Here is a 13467-nt window from a genome sequence, read left to right as displayed (position 1 = left end):
ACTTACTTCTTTAGTGCCTCTTGGAGCCCACAAAAGTGTGCCAAAGATAAACAGCTGTTTCTATCTTATATACACAATCACTAGTAAATTCCAATGAGGTAAGCCTGGCCATAAAAATCCAGTGAAGCTTAGATATTCAGCAAGGTTTCAGTTTGAAATTGGGATTGCCATTCAAACCCAGGTTGGCTGCATCCAGCTATACTATGTCCAGTTTATGCTGTAGAAACTAACACATCTTCAGACATGCAGCAATGGTGATAAATAACAGTAAAAGATACATGCACAATATACGCATGGAAATGTCAGACTTTACCTTTATCAGCAAATTTCTCTCTACAATAAGCCTAGATTTTCTTCCCCCCTTTTTAAGTTGCAAGTGTCAACCCTAGAAAAGGCATTAGGTAACATTATTTTTTTCCATTTCTGTTTTCTCTTCCCCTGCCTTCTTGCATAGGAACCACAATTCTCTGCTACGGTTACCAGGACAAAACACCTCAGAAGGAGTGGTTCAAACTAGATATTATTTTTTTTTTTCTTCACAGCTCTGGAGGCTGGAGGTCTGAGACTGAGACGGTATCAGGCTTGGTTTTTCCTGGGGCCTCTCTCCTTCACATGCAGATGGCCACTATGAGATGGTGTTGTGTCCTCACAACATGCATCCTTCCGTGTCAACATGCATCCTTAGCATCGTTTTCTTTTCTTATATGGACACCAAGTACATGAGATTATGGACCCATCCTTAGGATCTCATTTATTCTTAATCACCTATTTAAAGGCCCTCTCCAAAAACAGTTACATTGATGAATTAAGTCCACTTTGTTGGTACGATTCAGTTTCTGATAGGTGCCTTATATTTTCTTTCTTTACTCTTCCAACCTGCCATACGGCCTCTCAGCTAGGAGTATGACAGACCCACTTCCAATATTTGCGAGCGTGTAAAAGTCTGTTAAATGGTTAGATTGATTGTTTCTCGGCCTTTTGGCTAAGATCAAGTGTAGTAAAAGGTTAGATGCACTGAAGTGGGGCATCAAGCCTCAGGCCGATGCCTCCATTGAAATTGCAGTCTCCACCATCAGATAAAGTCATAGAGCCAACAGCAGAACCATAGTTAGAACCCCAGCCTATCACGACTAGAAAGTAAGCAGCATACAAGTATGATGAGAGATTGTACACTTAAACCCAAATTTAGAAAAGTAAAGAAAGCTTCTTTCCCCTTTCTGTCATCCATTTGACCCTTTCTTCATCCACACACATCAAAAAGACAATTGGAGAAAAACGCCATTTTCTTGTTCATAGGTCATCTTTAGTGTCTGGATAATGGTTTATTTGGATGGGGTACAGAGAATTTCCCAGACAAAATTTGGACTTCTTTCTGGGGTAGGCATCTCTAAAACCCTAGGAGCCATTCCCAATGGTCTGGCATGGAGTAGAGAAGGGACGCTGCCTGGAGTGCTTCTCAATGATGCGAGCTCACTCTGTGGACCCACCCCTCTCCATCAGAGACTGGTGTCAACCAGCTGCCCAGGCTGTTGCAGTACTTGCTTCCTTCTATTTATGGCATTAAGAACTTTCTTCCTGGGACCCAAGTGCATTTGGATGTTTTGAAGATCCTCGTCAGAGCAAAGCAATAGAGCTTCTAGATCGATCTCCTCTCTCATCAAGATGGGGAGGACTTCTTCCAGATGATGGGACTGCAGGAACACTTCCAGGGGAGTGGCGTTCGCCACGTCCTCTTCCCACTCCACTTCAGCATCATCCCAGGGCAGGTCATCTTCGGGCCTGATGTCCTCTCCCTCTTCATCAGCCTCAGCTTCATCAGCCTCTGCTTCTCCTCTCTGAAGCAATTCCACAGGCATTTGGAATCCCAACTCCCTCTTTCTCTCTGAGACATCTTCAAGGCTTGATGCTCTGTTTCCTTGAAAAATGATGTTTCCTAGACCTGGACGATTGAGAATGGATTCATGTTGCCCACTGCTGCCTTCCTCTGCTGAGATCTGGAGCTTCTCTCTGAAGTCCTCTAAGAATGAGTTTTCTTCCTCTTCTCTGAACACTTCCATCACGTTCCTCTGCCCAATTCTATTTTCCTTTTCCATCTTTTCTGCTGTGTCTTTGTTCTTCTTAAACTTTAACTTGAAAGTGTCTTTAATGCCCTTAGACAGTGACCCGAATGTACTGGAGGCAGAAGCACTTGAAAAAGATGCGTCGGAGAAGGTGCCCTTGGATGTAGAGAGGGTCCCAGATTCTTCCTTGCTGTAGGAACGGGCCATCTTATGTTGGTGCTTCTCTTGGAGCCTTTCGCACTCTTTGATCTGCTTCCTGGCATTCTTCTGAGCTTGCTCCTTCAGCCTTGTGACCCTCTTGGGGTTTATGCTATTCTGGGTAGTGGCAGCATTATCTAGGAGGGCCACACATTCATTCTGCTCCCTGCTGGCAGCAGCATCCAGTGGAGACTGTAAGTCATTATCCAGGGCAAAGATGTTGGCCCCAAACTTGATGAGGAATGAGACACAGTGGGCATGGCCGTTGGAAGCTGCATAATGGAGAGGAGTATTTCCCCAGATATCACATCTATCAGGATCCCCTCTAGAAGACAGAATAGAAAAACATATTAAGCCTTTTTTTTTCTGTCCTCTGAAAATGAGATGTAAAACAAAACAAAACAAAACAAAAAAGAACAAAATGCATACTGATGTAACCATGTCTCTACTGCCTTGACAATAAGTCAGATGTTGTGAATCCAAAAATGTCACATCAAGATATCACATGTCCAGAAACAGGAAAAAAAAAATCTACTCTGTATCTCTTTTTTAGGAGAAAATCTTTCCAAGAAATTCCCTAGCATAATAATTTCTATGCTTCCTTGGCCAGAATTGGGTCATATGCCTAAAGAAAGGGAAATACAGTACCATATGTAACTTCAATTAGAATTTCCCCCTGAATCTAAGCATAAGATTTTTCCATGGTGGGTGGGTAACTTTTTAACAACTAACTCATCCAAGAAACTTAATCAAAGGTTTGTTTTTATATCATGTGGCAGTTTCTATTGTATAAATCCTGTCATCATGTCAAATTTCAAGCTACCAATATTTGGATGCAGAGTTTGGAAGACATGTGCATTTGTATATTTTTTGAATTACCGAGGGAAGGGCTTTTGGTCTGGTAATCAAGATGTGAGTTAGGAGCCCATGTTCCACATTTGTATCTGGATTCACCACTCAACTCCACACATTCACTCTGGCTTCCTACTGTTGTAGACATTGGGAAACATCCGTGATGGATCAAGTAACTGGTTCCCTGATGCCCATAGGGAAAACCTGGATGGAATTCCTGGTTCTGGCTTTTGCTTTAGCAAGTTTTTGTAGGCATTTGGGAAGAGAAATTGGGTGGGTGAAAGCTCTTCCTCTGCCCATATCTCTCTACATCTCAAATAAACAAATACTTTTTAAGAATTGTTTCCACCATAAAGATATTCAACAGGTATTACTACTCTTCAGAGATAATGGTAAAATGTGGTAAACTAATTAGGAAGTAATGAGTTTCAAGTGTTCTTTTTAATATAATTTATTACAGATATATATGTAATTTTGTTTCTAATAATCACTGTTTAACTTCCTCCAAACTTCCCCCTAAAAAAGTTGTACTTAATTTCTCCTAAGCTAATAAGAGGTGACCCCACCATACTGTAGCTAACTTCCTCTGAGTTATTTGTACGAAAGTAAATACCTGAACAAAACTGTGTACTCATCAGCAAGAAAAAAAAGAATAGATGCTGGGTTCATGGGAAACAGTTCCTGTTATAACCATTATTTATAGAAAGGATAAAACACTTCCCTTTATTCCTCATCTTAATTCCAGTACCATGTACATGATTTGTAAAATGAGTGTTTACTGGAAACCGTGCTTCCAAGATATCAGCCTCGCTCTCCTGGGAGAGTGCAGACTCCAGGGAAAGACACAAGAGAGAAACTGAGAAGTCTTCTTAACGTTTCTGGAGAAAGGACGATAGAAACCGAAGAATAGGTCTACACGCTTGTAACTGACCTGATGATGTACTATATAATCCCCTCTACTCCTTGCTACTCAAAGGTTGGCTCCTGGACCAGTAGCAACAGCAGTAGTATTACCTGTGAGCTAGTTAGAAATGTACTATCTGCCATTCCAACCAAGACCTACTGATATCAGAATCTAGAGTTTAGCAAGATCCCTGGATGATTTTTAGACTTGCTACAAATTGAGAAGAGCTGCAACCTCTCATTGCATGAAAACAGTTTGTAACCCCTCCTGCCTCAAGCTTTTCAATTGTAAAGCACTTTCACACTCATTGTCCACCACCAGTGTCCACCAAAATCCCCCAACTTAAAGAGGACAAGGATAATTATCACAGGAGTAAAGCAAGACTTGAGACCATTATGCATTTGTCAAGGGTGTGATGCCAACAGACGTAACACTTGGGTCTTCAAGTCTAATTGTCTCCAACACAGCCCATCACCTTAGCTTAACACATTTTAATTTTTCCCACTTTACCAGCTACAATGCTTCAAGCTTAAATGAACATTTCTAGGATTTCTGGTCTGTAAATAGAGAATAAAAATACTACCTAAAGAGTTGCAGTGTTAACTAAGTAACTTAATAGGCACAAAGCATTCGAAAAACGATGCATAGTGAGTTGTATAGAAACATTTGTTGTTAGCATTTCCATTGCATCTAAATTTATAATCCTTAAATTCAGATATTTTTGTCCTCATATCCATCTAGTAAATTTTTGCAGCACAATAACCCTTCAGTGTGAATGTCAAATCTTTATGCTTGGTCTCCCTCGTTAGATAATAATTCCCTGAAGGCAAAGTCTAGGTCTCCTTCTTTGTGTCACCTATCATTAGCTGGTCTCAAACCCAGCCCAAAGAAACAAATTAGATACTCAAAGTGACTGAATGGGGCCAACTTTGTTCTTCCCTCAAAGTCATGGTGAAGTGTGTGTTCTGTGTGGAAAGCACAGTAGGAGCGCCCTGTCTCTGATGCTACTTTAAATGAAAGCAGATACAATATTCCCGGAGAGTCCATTTTTTTTTTTTTCAAGCAAAGCCTCGGATGTGGAATTTCACGTGTAATTTTTTTTTTAAGTGTTGGCTCAAATTTGAAAGAAAAATAACAGTGAAGTCCAAATAAAACACATTTGTGGGCTAGATCCAACTGGCAAGTTGGCAATTGGCAATCCCCTTCTGTGCAGAGAGTACAGCATGCGAGCAGATGCGTGCATAGAGTGAATATCACAGGCCACGCTTGGGGAACTAGGAATCTGTTACCATGTCTAGTGTGCATGGAGCTGGGGGCAAGAACAAGGTAAGGAAATAAAGTGAAATGGAATCTAAGGAAAGTAAATATTAAATAACCCAGCTTTGCTGGCAGCCCCTCTCAAGATGGCTCTGATCAGGCAGTGTGACTGAGCAGCTCCACCCTGAAGACACCCTTTTCAGAGCTAGCACAGTCAAGCAACTTAGGGGAGCACAATGCCTCACCCTGTCCCCAAACATGTGATTTCACTTTATTTGTTTTAATCAAACACCAGATTCAAAAGACTCCTTAAGTACAATAAACACAAAAGGGATTATATAAAACATCCAAGATGGCACTACAAACAGAAACCAAAACCAGACTGATTAAATTTGCCTGTAATAACCCCTAGATTGAAGAAAGTTAAAAAGGAAATTATTGGGAGGCGTGACTGTAGCAGTGGTATGACAAGGTATTAAATCAATTGCTTAAGGTCATAGAATAGTAGAAGTTTGCCAACTCTATGGATCTCAAGAAAGGAGGGATGGCATGGACAAAACCTGCGAGGATCCCAAAAGGTATGTCTTTTGAGAAAATGTCAGTGCAAAATTCTACATTTGCTGATTTCCCTACTACTTTTAAGCTGTTTCTACATATCAATAATCCTTTTTTTACAGACAACTTTCCAAGTTTATGTATAGCATAATTTTAAATATTTTCTACTGACACATTTCGTGGGGTCCCTCTGAATTCTGTCCCTGTTTACCGTTCAAATGAACATCTGCCCAGACAGTCTCACAATCGGCATCTGGCAATCTGCAGCCAACACTGATGTTCTGGGGTTTCCTTGGGTGATGCTGAATCCAAGCGTTGACTTTTTTTTTTTTTTCCCAAAGAGAAATTCACTGGGGAGATTTTTAAATAATTGGTAGATTAGTGCACTTGAGCAATGCTTTTAAAGCTGGGTTGGTGTTATTGCAACTAAATACACAATCAGCTTAAATCAAATTACTCCAAGCTTCTGTTCTATTCCAATTTCTTCTTCTGAAGTTGAATTGATTTTTTGGGGGGAAGTTCTCAGAAAACGAGTGTTTTTTCAAAAGTGTTTTTCTCTACATAAAAAGGAATTAGTTGGACTAGTATCAAAAAATGGCAAATTAAATGATATGTTTCTTTTTGCCTATTTGACAGGCAATAAAATAAAATAATAATACTTAATTGGAAAGGAGTGTAAGGAAAGAACTATCACTGGAGGAAGAATGATCCAATTTCCTTGTATAATATGTGCCATAAGTCTTTAAAACATGGCACCCTTGTAAATCAACAAATTTAAGTTTTCATATCAACAAATTCCTAACTTCAAGAAATTATCCTAAAGAAACATCTGATCCTTGGGTAAAGATTGGTAAGTAGAAATATTCATTCCAATTTGACTTATAACCATTATGTCAAAATAAAATGGATCAATGGGCCCGGCACAATAGTATAGTAGTTAAAGTCCTCGCCTTGAATGCGCCAAGATCCCATATGGGGGCTGGTTCTAATCCCAGTGGCCCTGCTTCCCATTCAGCTCTTTGCTTGTGGCCTAGGAAAGCAGTCGAGGACGGTTCAAAGCCTTGGGACCCTGCACCCGCGTGGGAGACCTAGAAGAGCTCCTGGCTCCCGGCTTTGGATCAGCACAGTACCGGCCGTTGCGCTCACTCGGGGAGTGAATCTCGGATGGAAGATATTTCTCTGTCTCTCCTCCTCTCTGTATATCCGCCTTTCCAATAAAAATAAAATAAATCTTTAAAAAAAATGAGTCCATGGGCTTGGCAATATGGGAACTAATTTCTATCCTAGATGCTCAACTTCCAACCCAACTCCCTGCTAATGATTTGGGAAAAGCAGTGGATGAAGGCTCAATACTTAACCCTTGCCACTAATACAGAAGACTCTGATGAAACTGAAGGCTCTTGTTTTCATCCTGGCTCAACCCTGACTGCTGGGTCACTTGGGAAGTGAATTAAAAGATGCAAGATCTCTCTCGCGCGCTCGTGCTCTCTTTTTCTCTCAATTCCAATATCTCCCCACCCTCTTTTTTTTTATACCTTCACATAAATAAGTAAATATTTAAGAAATAACTAAATAAAATGGGCCCAAATAAAATATATGTGTAGGCACTGAATAAATCATGGAATCACTATTAAGCACCTATCAATGAATGACTAGATAAAGAAAATATATCACACACAGCAGCATGCAATTCAGCCTCAAAATTAGGGAGACTCTGTCATTTATATGGATAAGCCTGGAGGATGTTGTGTTAAATAAAATAAGCCAGGCACAGGAAATAAAATACTGCTTGATCTCACTAGGACAGATTCTAAAAATGTTGAACTCATAGAACTAGGGAGGGCAAGGAGTTACAGAAGTGTTCAAGGAGACGAAATTTCAGTTAGGAGGAAAAAGAGATCTATTGTACATATGGTGACTCTTGGTAATAACAAAGCATCATACAGTATTTTTTCCATACACATACAGACACAAAAGATAGCTATGTGATGCCATATAAATGCTAATTTGCTTGATTGAGCCATTCTGCAATAAATACTTCTAATCATAATCTATATCATAATACATACTATTTTTTATTTGCCATTTAAAAAGTGATCAAACTATAAGTCATCATGTCATGAGTCACTGAAATAGTGGAATATATCTCAACTTTTCAAATGGATTGTAATATATTGTTTAAAAAAAATTGGAAGGTTTCGGCACTGGTTGTATGACTTTTAAAAAACAAAGTTACATGTCTGCTGTGTCCTCAAAATAAGTCCTGAAGGATCTATAGATGATCCCTAATTTGTGATGGCTCTGTTTAACAATTTTTTGACTTTCCATTGATACAAAAGTGATACACAAACTCATTAGAAACTGCATTTCAAATGCTCATCTCTGCCCTGGCTAGCAAAATGCCAACAGGATACTCTATAGAGTCTGGGTAGTCCCTGTAGCAACAGCGACTCTCAGCTGTGTGACCGTGACGGTAAACAACAGTGCCTTGTGTTGCTAAGCTGTGATGCCCGGCTGGAAAATGACAAGTGCTATGAGCCATGGAGCATCTACACCGTGTATCCGTAAGTTAATGACTGTAAGAACGGGCGTGTGATTTTTTTTTTTCTTTTCATGACAGATATACTGCCAGTCTGATGTGAAATGTTACAGTAAATCTATACTCCCTTAGGAATCAGAGAGAAATAAAAGTTACATCCTTTTTAGAAAATAAAACTAAACAAAACTCAAACACAGGCAGGGGTAATTGAGAATTCCAGTGTAATGAATGCTTTCTGTCCTTAAATTTTAGAAGAAAATGTTTTCTCAAAGCTGAGCTTGGGTACTACAAGTTAACATAATTAGTTAGCTAATTTTAAACATATAATCAGATGGAAATGAATAGATTCCAAATTAATTTTTTTCTTCTTTAACCCCCTTTAGTCTAATTAGTACTTAGATTTCACATTTTCCCGAACAACTGGCTATGATCAAAATGGGAGGTAGGGCACAGGCAGCCTAGAAATTAAGATGCCAGTGTCTCACATCTGAATGGGTGAGTTCAACTCCAGCTCTAATTCCATATGCCAGCTTTTTGCTAATGTAGATCCTGGCAAGCAGTGGTGGTGGTTTAACTCATAGATGAGTTCTTAACTTCTTGCCCCATCCTGCTCTGGTCTCACCTGTTTTGGGCATTTGGAGAATAAACCAATGGATGGAAACTCACTGTTTCTTTCTCCCTCTCTTTCAGTTTCTCTCGCTTCCTCCTTCCCTCTCAATAACTTTTCAAAATGGAAAGTAATATGAAAACACATTTTTGACCCATACCAGGCCAATTTAACACAGTGTATCTTAAATGCTTCTGTATATGGAAATTAAATCTAGAATATACTGGAATCCATGAGAAGACAAATGAAAGACTGAAAAATACAGGGTGAGAAGAATTTTTGTGCCCATAGCTAGATAGATATAAAGAAAAATGGGCTTGCTTATGCTATCACATTGAAAGAAATCACATGACTATGTCCAACTAGTGAAGAAACAGATGGACTAGATACAACAAATTACAGAGATAAATACCTAAAAATGTGCTAAAGAAAATGTTAGTAGGGAGGCTGGCATTGTGATGTGCCAGGTAAAACCAGAGCCTATGCTGCTGTACTTCCACATGGGCACCAATTCATATCCTGGTTGCTCCATTTCCAATCTAGTTCCCTGCTAATGGCAGGGAAAAAACAGCAGAAGATGGCCCAAGACCATAGGCTCCTGCAACATACATGGGAGACCCAGGTGGAGTTTCAGGCCCCTGGTTTCCACCTGGTCCAGCCCTGGCCATTGCAGCCATCTGTGAAGTGAAACAGCAATGGAAGATTTCTCTCTTTATCTCTCCTTTTGTCTCTGATCTTTCAAATAAATAAATGAATAATGTTTTTTTAAAAAGTCAATTTTAGTCTTGATAGCAACATTAGAATTATATGGCCAAGATCGGTAGATTTATATGTATTATCTTCAGGTTTTTTTTTTTTTTCCTAATTATATGCCCTACCTCCCATTTTAATCATAGCCAGTTTTTAGGGAACATCTGAATTAGACTGAAGGGAACTAAAAGAAGAAAGGATATTAACTTTGAAAAGAATTTTTATAAATCAATGAGAAATGCTGAAGATTCCAATATAAAAGCGGAATAAGGTTGCCCATAAACAGGTTACAAATATGGAACCACAACATCCATTAAGCACAAAAGGAATTCCCAATCTCACCAGTAACCAAAGAAGAGAAAACTAAAGTCACTCAGATGTATGATTTTGTGCCTATCATGTTGGCAAAATGAGTACCTATGTTGTGAAGCACAATTTGCCAATTTCAATCAGTCTTTAAATTGAGCACTTGCTTCTGTGGTTTGCTTGTTTGTATCCTCTCTGAAATGCATGCTGAAATTCAGTCTTCAAAGCAATAGTGTAAGGAGGTATTACCTTCAGGAGGTGCGTGATTGACAAAGGCTCCACCCTCATGAATAGGACCAGGTACCCTAGTAAAAGGGCTTGACGGAGGGAATTTTCCGTGTCCTCCCCTCTCCTTCCTTTCTGGCTGGTGAGAACACAGCATTCCTCCCATCGGGAGAAGGAACAAAGCACAGTCTAGGCTCTCATCAGACGACGGAAAGTGATACAGCCTTAGTCTTGCACCTCTACGTTTCTTTGCTTTGTTAAGTTATCCCATTCAGAGTGTGTGTGTGTGTGTGTGTGTGTGTGTGTGCACTTTTAGAGCAGCTCAAACAGACTGAGATGCATGCCAGCTGACCCAGAAACTTCACTTGAGAGAACTGAGTCTCAAAAAAGTATGAGAAGGGCCTGGCACAATTATAATGCCTAGTGACTGAAGTCCTCACCTTGTACACGCCGGGATCACACAGGGATGCTGGTTCTTGTCCTGGCCGCCCCGCCTCCCATCCAGCTCCCTGCTTGTGGCCTGGGAAGGGAGTGAATCAGCAGACGGAAGATCTTCCTATCTGTCCCTCCTCCTCTGTGTATATCTGACTTTCCAATAAAAAAAAAAGTATAAATCTTTTAAGAAAATGTATGAGAAAATGTTTATATTGAATGCTCATCATAGCACTTTTCAAGCTCGGATAAAGCAAGTATATGTACATCAGGGGGAATGACTAAGAAATGTATTTATTGACTTAGAATACTAAGCTTTTGACATTCATATTAGAAGTGTTGATGTACATATTGACACACGTATATCATATACACTGCATCTACAATAAATGTGGTAATCACATATAACATATAAATGTTAATTTCATAGCATTACAGGACTTTTGTTCCTTTATATTTGTTTACATACATGTGGCTTAATTTTCTGGGTCAGCGTCTTTTTCTGGTCCTCCACAAGGGCCTCAAATCTCCCAGGCCTGAGTTCTCACTATTATAAGAGTGCCCCATTCTTCAACAGAGTGTCAGCACCCACAAGTCGACCACGTCAGAACCTGGGGGCCTTGACCTTCCCCTTTTATTACCTGCACATACCAGTCAATCCTTGGGTCCGCATCCAAACTGCCACTCCAATCCAGCCACGCCTCCTCATTCCCACTGACACTGAACTAGTCAGTCATTTCATCTCTACCGTTAAAACAGCCCCTGGACACATTCTCCCTCATTACAACTCCCTGGACAAATTTTATAAACATAAATTTGCCTGGTGATTCTCCTGCCTCACCCCAAGACATAACTTTTCCAGGTCCCTAGTACACTCCTTAAAAACCCTTTAACAGCGTTCACAGGATGCTGGTGACGTGGCCTGCTTTCTTATCCTTGTTCTGTCCCCATGGAAACCAAGACCAGCTACATCCAATCTCTTCAGGTCCTAGATTCCACAGTACTTCGTCTTGGGGGAAACCCTTTCATCTTCACCCCCTTCTCATCTTCCCAATCTCAGCTGAAACACTTACCCCTTAGTAAAGATTTTCCTGAAACTTGAGGTTAGGGTAGATTAGTCTGGGCTATTTTGTGCCCCTCTTGCTTCAATTTCTAAAACACATATCTTCCACTCTCCAATCTGATCACCATGAATGACACCGTATCTTTCTTACTGCTGTCAGTATCTCCAAAAAGATTGGCACATAACATACACAAAATAAATGGTTATTGAGTTGAATTGAGTTGGCCTTGTTGGTTACACCTTTTTTTCCTTTCTTCCTCTACTCTTTTTTGGATTGTAATTGTTTATACTGCCTAATCCCTCTAGTAACAGAAAAAGTAGAAGAAAGGAACTAGCTAGTTGCTAGGTTAAAAGTTAGAGTTGTGGTGGTGGTGTGTGTATCTGCTATTTCTGGTAAAGCTTTCACTGGGATTGAATGTTAACAAAAGGCTGTGGCATTTTAAAAGCATTTATGAAAATTTCTAATAAAAATAAGCCTTTCTTCCAACCAAGGTTGAGAATTCAAAACCAAGTAGAACCATGATTTCTATTTAAATTTCAGGGGAAAGAATTTTAAAAGCATAGAATTAATTTCTCTCTGCCGTACGCAGGGCAGATAATCGCAACTTAGAGTTCAGGGTCTCTTCTCTGTGTGTGCTCAATAATGAGCCACTCCTGTGGTGCTAGTTCCCACTGTAGGAGGCGTATATCCCTTGGCAATGTTTCCCCCTCTCTGAAAAGTCCGGAGAGATAGCAAGTGCTTGCATGGACTTCTCTGCCTCCTTGCTGCTGACTCCAAAAGTCTGTCACTAACGCTGTGTCCCACAAGGAACCGCTGGGTTGAACTCACCCTCTGCTGCATATTATTTCGAGGGCTTCCAAGTTCCCATGATAGGCTGCCAGGAGAGTGGGAGTCATGCCATCTTCGTCAGAAAGATTCAGATCTCGCTTGGTAGCCTCTTTCAGAAGTTCCAGGTAGCTATCGCTAGCAGCTTGGTGGTAACGAGTGGACATTTTTCCTGCTCACCAAACGTTAGCCAGGTGTTTCTCCCCCAGGCAGAGCAGGCTGTTGGCAGGAGAGCCTGAATACACAGCTCGTTAATCAGTTACAAGAATGAGTGTCACTGGGGACAAAGCTCATTGCAGCCTCGCTCCACGGAAGGGAACCAGAAAGGCCCACGTCCATGAACTTAGACCTTTCTGGCATGGCCTTGATGGCACATATGAAAGCCTGCTAAAGCCTGCTGTTTCATCTTGGATGTTCTGAGGCATATTTAACTTTCTACGTCCATGTGTGTGAGTCCTGAATGTGATACTGGTCATCCAGGTATGGGATGAAGAAAACAATTTCAAAAATTTTCAAAACTAGTCTAGTTCAACGGAGAAGTCTTTTTTGCTTGTTTCCGTTTTATTTGAAAGGCAAAGGGAAAGAGAGACAGAGAGAGAGAGACATCTCTGTACGGGTTTACTTCCTAAATGCCCACAACAGTTAAGGCTGGGCCAGGCCAAAGCCAGGAGCCAGAGATCACTGTGGTTTCCCACATGGGTAGTAGAGGTCTGTGTACTTGAGGCAATACCTACTGCACATTAGCAAGAAATTGGATGGGATGTGGAGAAGCTGGGATTTGAACCAGGCACCTCAGTGTGGGATGTGGCATCCCAAGTAGCATCATAATTAGGACACCAAGTAGCTGTCCTGTAGGTGGTGCAAGGCACCGAAGCTGCTACCTATAATGCTGG

General features: G+C 40.6%; 1 protein-coding gene across 1 annotated transcript; it reads right to left on the bottom strand.

Moving 5' to 3' along the window:
* Window positions 1–595: 595 nt before the first annotated feature.
* Window positions 596–12741, bottom strand: LOC121167965 (ankyrin repeat and SAM domain-containing protein 4B-like). Its single transcript, XM_040997694.1, has 2 exons — window positions 12578–12741; window positions 596–2583 (listed from the first exon to the last, which is right to left on the bottom strand). The coding sequence occupies exons 1-2, from the start codon at window positions 12739–12741 to the stop codon at window positions 1497–1499; spliced, it is 1251 nt and encodes a 416-aa protein (XP_040853628.1). The 3' UTR covers window positions 596–1496.
* Between the last annotated feature and the right edge of the window lie 726 nt (window positions 12742–13467).

The sequence above is a fragment of the Ochotona curzoniae genome, unplaced genomic scaffold, assembly GCF_017591425.1.
Source record: "Ochotona curzoniae isolate NIBS_2020 unplaced genomic scaffold, NIBS_Ocur_1.0 patch435, whole genome shotgun sequence".
In the NCBI taxonomy this organism is placed as follows: domain Eukaryota; kingdom Metazoa; phylum Chordata; class Mammalia; order Lagomorpha; family Ochotonidae; genus Ochotona; species Ochotona curzoniae.
Note: the sequence above shows the minus strand (reverse complement) of the source record. Positions and strands in the feature narration are given on the sequence as shown.